This window comes from Meleagris gallopavo, chromosome 31 (assembly GCF_905368555.1).
Source record: "Meleagris gallopavo chromosome 31, MGAL_WU_HG_1.1, whole genome shotgun sequence".
Classification (NCBI taxonomy): domain Eukaryota; kingdom Metazoa; phylum Chordata; class Aves; order Galliformes; family Phasianidae; genus Meleagris; species Meleagris gallopavo.
In genome coordinates, this window is record NC_139434.1 from 1,046,097 (window position 1) to 1,054,283 (window position 8,187).

Consider the following 8,187-nt stretch of genomic DNA (forward strand, 5'->3'; position numbering starts at 1 on the left):
ATGGGGATGGGAATTGGGTGGGGATGGGGATGGGATGGGGATGGGGATGGGAATTGGGTGGGGATGGGGATGGGAATGGGATGGGATGGGGATGGGATGGGGATGGGGATGGGATGGGATGGGGATGGGGATGGGGATGGGATTGGGTGGGGATGGGGATGGGGATGGGGATGGGAATGGGATGGGGATGGGGATGGGGATGGGGATGGGAGATGGGATGGGGATGGGGATGGGGATGGGATGGGATTGGGTGGGGATGGGGATGGGATGGGGATGGGGATGGGGATGGGATGGGATGGGGATGGGATGGGGATAGGGATGGGGATGGGGATGGGATGGGGATGGGGATGGGGATGGGAATTGGGTGGGGATGATATGGGTTGGGGATGGGGATGGGGATGATATGGGTTGGGGATGGGATAGGGATGAGGATGAGGACGATGAGAATAAAGATGAAGATGGGGATGGGATGAGCTTGAATAGGAATGGAGATGGGATGGGAATGGGGATGGGGTTGAGATGGGGATGGGATGGGGTTGAGATGGGGTTGGGATAGGGATGGGATGGGGAACTAGGGCCCCGGGTCAGGGGGGATTAAGGGCTCTGAGTGCTCAGCAGGCGCTGCCCTCATTGCATCATTTCCAGCCACGAATTAATGGGACGGGGAAGTGCTTGGGGTCAGATCCGGAGCCGTTACACAAAGCTGGAACGTGGGGCTGGGGGTGGGGGGAAGGGCTGCGTGCTTTCCCCCCATCCCTTTCCAAAACACTGTGGCAGCCCCCCCTCCCCCTCCTCCCCCTCTCCCCCCCCCCAGAAAAAAAGAAAAAACAAAAACCCAACTCCTCCCTATTGCAGTTTTGGGGAAATAAATTAAAATATTAAGAAATTCTGGGGGGAGGAGGGGGGGGGGACAGCGGTATTCTCCGCCCAATGACTGCGGGGGGATCGGGGAACCGAGCAGTTGCCCCCCCCCCCACCTCGCGTCCCCCCCCCCAGCCCCCCCCACCCCAATCTCCCGGCCCCGCCGCATCCGCCCGCCGCTCCCGGGGCCGGGGGGGTCCGGGCTGCGGCTGAGACCTTCCTGTTCCCGACCCCCCCAACGCCCCCCCCCCACCGCCGCCACCGCCGCTTCGCCGCCGCCTTTCCCCGAAGCCCCGAAACCGCTGGAAAACGCCCCAAAAGCGCTCGCCCCCCCCCCCCCCCCTCCTTCCAGCCCCCCCTCCCCCTTCCCAGCCGTGCTGCGATTCCCAGAGGTGAGTGATGCGGGGGGGATGCGATTTACGGACCCCTCCATCTTTTCTCCCTCGGTAGAATGGGGGTGACACGATGGGGGGGAAGCGATTTGGGTTTCCTTTGTGCCTCGCGGCCGCCGCTCCCCCCCCCCCCCCCCCCCCCCCCCAATTAAACGCGTGGGGGTGGGAGAAACTGAGGCACAGAGAGGGGTGGGGGGCGGCGTTGAGGTACTCCCACCCCCGGGCTGACCCCCCCTCCAGAGCCCCAATCCCCGGGTTTGGGGGCGCTGGGCCCGGTTTGGGGGGAGGAGGGTTTGTTGGGGGGGGAGGAGGAGGGGGGGGGTCGTGCCGTGCCTCAGTTTCTCCATTGTGAGAGCCTTCAGCCGCCCCCCGGGCTCCTTCTGTCCCCAAACTGGGGGGTCTGGGGGACAGGGAGGTGCTGGGCAGTGTTGGGGTACACTGGAAACCGGGGGGTTTATGGGGGTGAACTGGGCAAACTGGGAACTGCGCCGAGAAATTCTGTGGTGCAATGGGGAAACTGGGATACAGAGGGGATCCGGGGGGGCACTGGGGAAAATGGTGGGAAATGGAGTGGATTTGGGGTGCACTGAGCGGGCTGCACTGGTAACCAATGAGAGCACTGGGGCAACTGGGCTGACTGGGGCTGCACTGGATGCACTGGGAGCTGCACTGGGCAGACTGGGATGGCACTGGATGCACTGGGAGCTGCACTGGGCAGACTGGGATGGCACTGGATGCACTGGGAGCTGCACTGGGCAGACTGGGATGGCACTGGATGCACTAGGAGCTGCACTGGGCAGACTGGGATGGCACTGGATGCACTGGGAGCTGCACTGGGCAGACTGGGAGCTGTACTGGGTGCGCTGGGAGCTGCACTGGGAAGACTGGGATTGTACTGGGTGCACCAGGATTGCACTGGATGCACTGGGAGCTGCACTGGGAGCTGCACTGGGCAGACTGGGGGCTGCACTGGGCACACTGGGACTGCACTGGGTGCACTGGGAACTGTACTGGGTGCGCAGGGAGCTGCACTGGGAAGACTGGGATTGTACTGGGTGCACCAGGATTGCACTGGGTGCACTGGGAGCTGTACTGGGTGCTGCACTGGGTGCACTGGGAGCTGCACTGGGCAGACTGGGATTGCACTGGGAGCTGCACTGGGCGCTCTGGGATTGCACTGGGAGCTGCACTGGGAGCTGCACTGGGCACACTGGGAGCTGCACTGGGCAGACTGGGATTGCACTGGGAGCTGCACTGGGCAGACCGGGGTTGCACTGGGAGCTGCACTGGGCAGACTGGGGTTGCACTGGGAGCTGCACTGGGCAGACTGGGGTTGCACTGGGAGCTGCACTGGGCAGACTGGGATTGCACTGGGAGCTGCACTGGACAGACTGGCGTTGCACTGGGAGCTGCACTGGACAGACTGGGATTGCACTGGGAGCTGCACTGGGCAGACCGGGGTTGCACTGGGAGCTGCACTGGGCAGACTGGGGTTGCACTGGGAGCTGCACTGGGCAGACTGGGATTGCACTGGGAGCTGCACTGGGCAGACTGGGGTTGCACTGGGAGCTGCACTGGGCAGACTGGGATTGCACTGGGAGCTGCACTGGGAGCTGCACTGGGCGCACTGGGAGCTGCACTGGGCAGACTGGGGTTGCACTGGGAGCTGCACTGGGCAGACCGGGGTTGCACTGGGAGCTGCACTGGGCAGACTGGGGTTGCACTGGGAGCTGCTCTGGACGCTCTGCCGGCGCGCTGCGCTCCCTGCACGACCCCCCTCCCGTCCGTCTCCGCTCCCGCAGCTCCGGGCCGCGCTCCGTGGGGGGGCGGTGGTGGGGGTGGGGTTGGGGGGTCCGGGCCGCCCCCGCCACTCTCTCCCCCGGCGCCGGCGCGGATCCGCCGCCGCCCCCTCGGGTCGGGCCGGGCCGGGCCGGGCTGCGGAAGCGGCGGAAGCGGCGGCGGCGGCTCCGCGTCGGGCCCGGTGAGCCGGAGGGGGGGCGGGGAGCGGGGGGGGGGGGAGGGAAGGGGGGGCGGGGATGTCGTGCCGCGCTGTGCCCCCCCCCCCCATCCCCGGCGCCGCCGCTCCGTCAAAATGGCCCCGACCGCCGCCCGCAGTGCCCCCCCCCCTCCGCCCCCCCTCTGCCGCATCGCTCAGAGCGGGGCTGTTCCCCCCCCTCCCCCCCCCGGCCCGTGTGTTTTCCACCCCGGTCCGCCCCCCCCCCCCCCGATCCCCATCCCGGGATCCGTTTCTTCTCCGCTGAGATCCGGTTCCTCCTCCCAGTATCCGGTCCCCCCCGGTTTCAATGAACCCAACACGGAGCCCCCCCACCCCCGATCCGTTACCCCCCCCAATAGGATCCAGTACCAACCCCCTCGGCTCTGACCCTCCCACAGCTCGGCCCACCCCCCCCCCCCAAGTTGTGGTCGGGTACATCAGTAGAAGGGGGGGTTCAAATACATCATTGCCCCCCCCTGATTCTTTGGTCCCCAGGCTGTCACCACCTGTGTCCCCCCCCCCATCCCCAAATCTGTGCCGTTGTCCCCTTAGAGCCACTGACGTCCCCGGAGCAGAGGTGAGGGGGGGGGACATGAAGGGGTGGGAGTGGGGCACAAAGAGACACGGGGGGGGGCACAAAGGGTCTGCAGTGTTACACGAAGAGATGGGAAGTGGTGGCACGTTGGGATCTGCAGCACAAAGGGATGTGGGGCATCACGAAGGGATTTGAGGAGGCACAAAGGGATTGGGGGGGGGGGGCACAGAGGGAGTTGGGGGGGGGACAGGAAGGGGACTTTTGGGTGGCCCGAAGGAATTTGGGGGGGGCAAAAGGGATTTTGGGGGAGACGGGGTGGGGGGTGGGGTTAGGTGGAGCAATGGGATTTGAGGGGGCACAACGGGACCTGTGTTGGTACAAAGGGAGGAGAGGGGAGTCTTGTGCTCAACTGAGGTCTGGGTGCCCCCCCCAGACCCTCCCGGCTGCCCCCATGGAGCAGGATGAGCCCTGCGTGGTGGAACTCCACGACCCGGAGGAGGCGGGCATGGTGCGCAGGGTCTGCATCGGTGAGGAGGGGGCACGGGGGGTGTGGGAGGCAAACAGCCCCAAGGGGAGGGGGATGGGAGGGGGGGGGAAAGGGCAGAAATCCCATGGGGGGAGCGATCAGCCCCAAAAAGAGGGTGAGAGAGTCTTGATGGGGGACGGGGCCTAACAGCCCCAGGGGGAGGTCAGAGAGCGCCGAGGAAGGACAAACAGCCTTGGGGGGTCCCAGCCCCCTCCCCAGCTTCTCTCCATCCGGCCCCACAGTCGACGACGGCATTGTGAGCGACTGCAAGGAGGAGGTGCTGCCGCAGGAGATCATCCAGACCGTCATCCCCCCCCTTCCCCTGACCCCCAAGGGCAAGAAGCGGGGGGCAGCGGGGGGCCGCGGCGCCGGGGGCTCCGCCATGGGGGGCTACGGCGAGGAGGAGCAGGAGGGCGGCGGGGGGCGGCTGCGGGGGGGTCGGCAGCGCCCTTTTATCTGCAACGAGTGCGGGAAGAGCTTCAGCCACTGGTCCAAACTGCTGCGGCACCAGCGGACTCACACCGGGGAGCGGCCGAGCACGTGCGGGGAGTGCGGGAAGAGCTTCAGCCAGAACTCGCACCTGGTGCAGCACCGCCGCACGCACACCGGGGAGAAGCCGTACCGCTGCGGGGACTGCGGGAAGAGCTTCAGCTGGAGCTCCAACCTCATCCAGCACCAGCGCATCCACACCGGGGAGAAGCCCTACAGCTGCGGGCAGTGCGGGAAGAGCTTCACGCAGAGCAAAAACCTCATCAAGCACCAGCGCACCCACTCGGGGGCCCGGCCCCATCGCTGCGGGCAGTGCGGCCGCGGCTTCGCGCAGAGCACCAACCTGCTGAAGCACCAGCGGGTGCACGCAGCCTGCAGCCAGCCGCCCGCCTGCCCCGAGTGCGGGCTGAGCTGCTGCGACGGGGCCGAGCTGGAGCTGCACCGGGCGCAGGCGCACGGCCACGAGCCTTACATCTGCGTGGAGTGCGGGGACAGCTTCGCCAAAAGCGCCACGCTCAAACGCCACAAGCGCGTCCACAAACCGGTCTTCGCGCACTGAGCTGGGGGACGCCCTGCCCGAGGATGGAGCGGCTCAGGATGTGAGCCCCGGACCACCAGCCCGCGGTGAACGTGTAGGGTTGGACCCTATAGGTGTATATAGTGTGGGGTGGGGGCGTGTAGGGTAGAAGCAGCGCCGCGCCGCCAGCAATGCGAGGGGCTGGGATGTGGGGCGCGGCGGGACGGCTGTAGAATAAAGCACTTCTGTCTGGGGGATGTGGGTGAGTCGTGTTGGGGCGGGGGGGGCTCTGCTGTGACCTCAGCCCAGCGCACAGGGGAGGTGCAGGGGCTGGGAGCGATGCCTTGGATCACGCTGCCCCAAATCAAGGCGTTTCTTGAGGAAGCAGGACCCTACGAGTCTCAAATTATGAGTCCCATGGTTTGAGAAGCACTAAGTGGGGCGGCGGGCCGTGCCCGCATCATGTTTATTCTGTGTGCTGGCAGCAAAGTGCTGCTTAACAATAAGGGAAAGTTGGGCTCGTGCGTCGCATCGCAGTGCTGCACAGCTTCAGATCGGAGTGACCGCGTGAGGAGCATGGGGACAACATGGGGACGGAACGCTCTGCGTCCCTGCAGCGCTCTCCGATCCGCTCCCTGGCGGGATGAGGAAGGCAGGTGCTGAGGCTGAAGGTCACGCCTTGGTGGTGGCCCCCTGCGCCGCCCCCAGGGCTGTCAGCTGCTGGATCTTCTGGCTCATCATCTCCACCACAGCTGCAGGAAGAGGCACCGGGGTGGTGAGGGGCCGCTGACAGCCCCGAGTGCGGAGCAACAGCGGTGCCGGCCCTTACCCTGCTTCATGGCGTGCTTCTCCTGCAGCGCGGGCTGGATCTTCTCCATCTGCTTGGTCAGGAAGTCGATCTTCCGCTTGAAAAACTCTCGGGCGTCATCCGCAGTCTGAGCGGATAAAGGGCAAAAGCAGCGCCGAGGCGCTGAGTCCCTGCAGGGCCCCCCCACCAGAAGCAGCCCTGTTTGCCACCCAGTGCCGACAGGCGGCTGTTCAGGGATCAGCCCAAACCGCCCACACACCGCAGCACGGCCCCCGGGTGCAAAAAGGCAGCGAGCACCCCTGGGAACTGCATTCCCCTCCTGGGGCTCAAGAGTCGCACCCTGCGTGCGCCATCAGGGAGCAGCAGCAGCAGGAGCAGCAGCAGCTTGCCTGCGCCCTGCGGCACAAACGGGAGGAGCGGTTCCAAAGGGAACACGGCGCATTTGCCAAGCTGCCCCGCGGCGATCCGGGCGCACACCCCTCACCTTCTCCACGTAGTAGCCGGTTCCGACATCGACCAGCACGCGTTCGACATCCGAGAGCTTCCCAGGGACGTACATCTGGTGGGGAGGGGGTCAGGGAAAGTGGGAGCCGGGATGGTTACAGAGCTTTGGGAGCTGAGCTCAGCGGAGCCGGGGCAGAGCACGGGTGCCAGCAAGGCCACGCCACGCTGGTGTGGGTTTGTGACGGATCAAAGGCACTAAGAGCTGGAACTGCCAACCCTAAAGGCCCTGGAGAGGTTAACAACGTGGGGCTGTGGGGACTGCAAAGGATACAGAGCTGGTGAGAGGCACCAGCAGGTCCTTCCCTGCAGAAGAGCAAGCAAAGATGCATGAGTGCTGGGACAAGGGGAGCCCCCAGGGCCAAAACACAACCCAAAGCATCTGGGGAGGGTGTTACAGCCACATCTGTTCCCCCAGATGTTCATCACACCTGACCAACCCCCCCAGGGAAAGGGAGACAGAGCCCAGAGGAATTGAGAGGGACAGGAGGCGGAGCACTCAGTCACTCTCCCAAAGTGGGGGTTGGCATGCCTCAGCCCCAAGTAATTTTGAGAAGCAAAGCCAAGAAGGATGGGAGCAGAACATGCGGCCTCTCAGGAGTCTCACTTGCCTTCGTTGCTTTTGTTGAGCACATTGAGGCAGTCCTTGGCTTCCACATACTTGGTCTGCACCACCTTGAGCTGGGTGATGGAGGACGAGAGGAATTCCACCTCCTGGGAAGAGAGCGCAGCCCCGCAGCGGGGGAAATGAGTAGAGGGGACCCCAGGACCAAGTGGACTCTGGTGGGGTGGAGACCCAACCATGGGGTGGACGGGATGGGGAATAGCCCCAGATCTTACGTAGAAAGAGCAGGAAGCGAGTCCTGCAGGCCCTGAGGGGCAGGCACAGGGTGTGGGGGGAACAGCAGGAAACAGCCGCGCAAAGACGCGGAGCTGCGGGTGGCACTGAGCGCGCCGGGCTGTGATGGCCTTTGTCGCTGCCACAGAACAGCCTATGGACCAGCCCGGCCCCACACAAAGACCCCCGTCTCCCTCCCGGGTCCCACAGCCCAGCTCGCCCCGCCCACCCACCCCCACAAGGCCCAAATCCTGCCCCGCACGCCGCCCTACAGCCAGGCCCCGTTCATCTCCCCAGGCCCCACATCGCCCCCAGCCCCACACCCCCTCCTGGGCCTCACAAAAGCCTCCCCCCTAACTCTTCCCAACCCAGCACGGCCCCGCGCTCCCGTTACGCCCCACTCGCCACCCGAGGCCCAGCCAGAGCCCCCCGCAGTCGCCCCCACCTGGTCCAGCTGGTTCTTGAGCACCTCCAGCTGCGGCAACGACAGCTCCGCCACATTCACGGCCTGCGCCATCTTGGGCCGCCGCGCCGCTCTGGCCCCGCGCCGCCGCTCTCGGTGCGCCTCCGCACAGCGCCCCCTGGCGGCGGGAGGGCGGCGGCACCACCGCGCAGCCTCCCTGCTCCCCCTCTCCTCCCCCCCCCCCCCCCAAAAAAAAAAAAAAAAAAAAAAAAGACTTCAGGGTCTCCCAAAGGCCGCAGAGCCCTTCCCTGTAAAACAAGA

At 65.7% G+C, this 8,187-nt stretch overlaps 2 protein-coding genes across 2 annotated transcripts; one reads left to right on the top strand and one right to left on the bottom strand.

Annotated features, from left to right (window-relative positions):
* The first annotated feature begins 1,233 nt into the window (after positions 1–1,233).
* Positions 1,234–5,571, top strand: LOC146542428 (uncharacterized). The gene is made up of 4 exons (XM_085212368.1): positions 1,234–1,253; positions 3,745–3,826; positions 4,218–4,311; positions 4,553–5,571. Exons 3-4 carry the CDS (start codon positions 4,236–4,238, stop codon positions 5,356–5,358), a joined length of 882 nt encoding a protein of 293 aa, XP_085068494.1. The 5' UTR covers positions 1,234–1,253; positions 3,745–3,826; positions 4,218–4,235; the 3' UTR covers positions 5,359–5,571.
* A 166-nt stretch (positions 5,572–5,737) lies between these two features.
* PFDN5 (prefoldin subunit 5) lies at positions 5,738–8,065 on the bottom strand. Its single transcript, XM_010727954.3, has 6 exons — positions 7,909–8,065; positions 7,237–7,339; positions 6,900–6,931; positions 6,609–6,683; positions 6,146–6,251; positions 5,738–6,068 (listed from the first exon to the last, which is right to left on the bottom strand). Exons 1-6 carry the CDS (start codon positions 7,978–7,980, stop codon positions 5,989–5,991), a joined length of 468 nt encoding a protein of 155 aa, XP_010726256.2. The 5' UTR covers positions 7,981–8,065; the 3' UTR covers positions 5,738–5,988.
* Between the last annotated feature and the right edge of the window lie 122 nt (positions 8,066–8,187).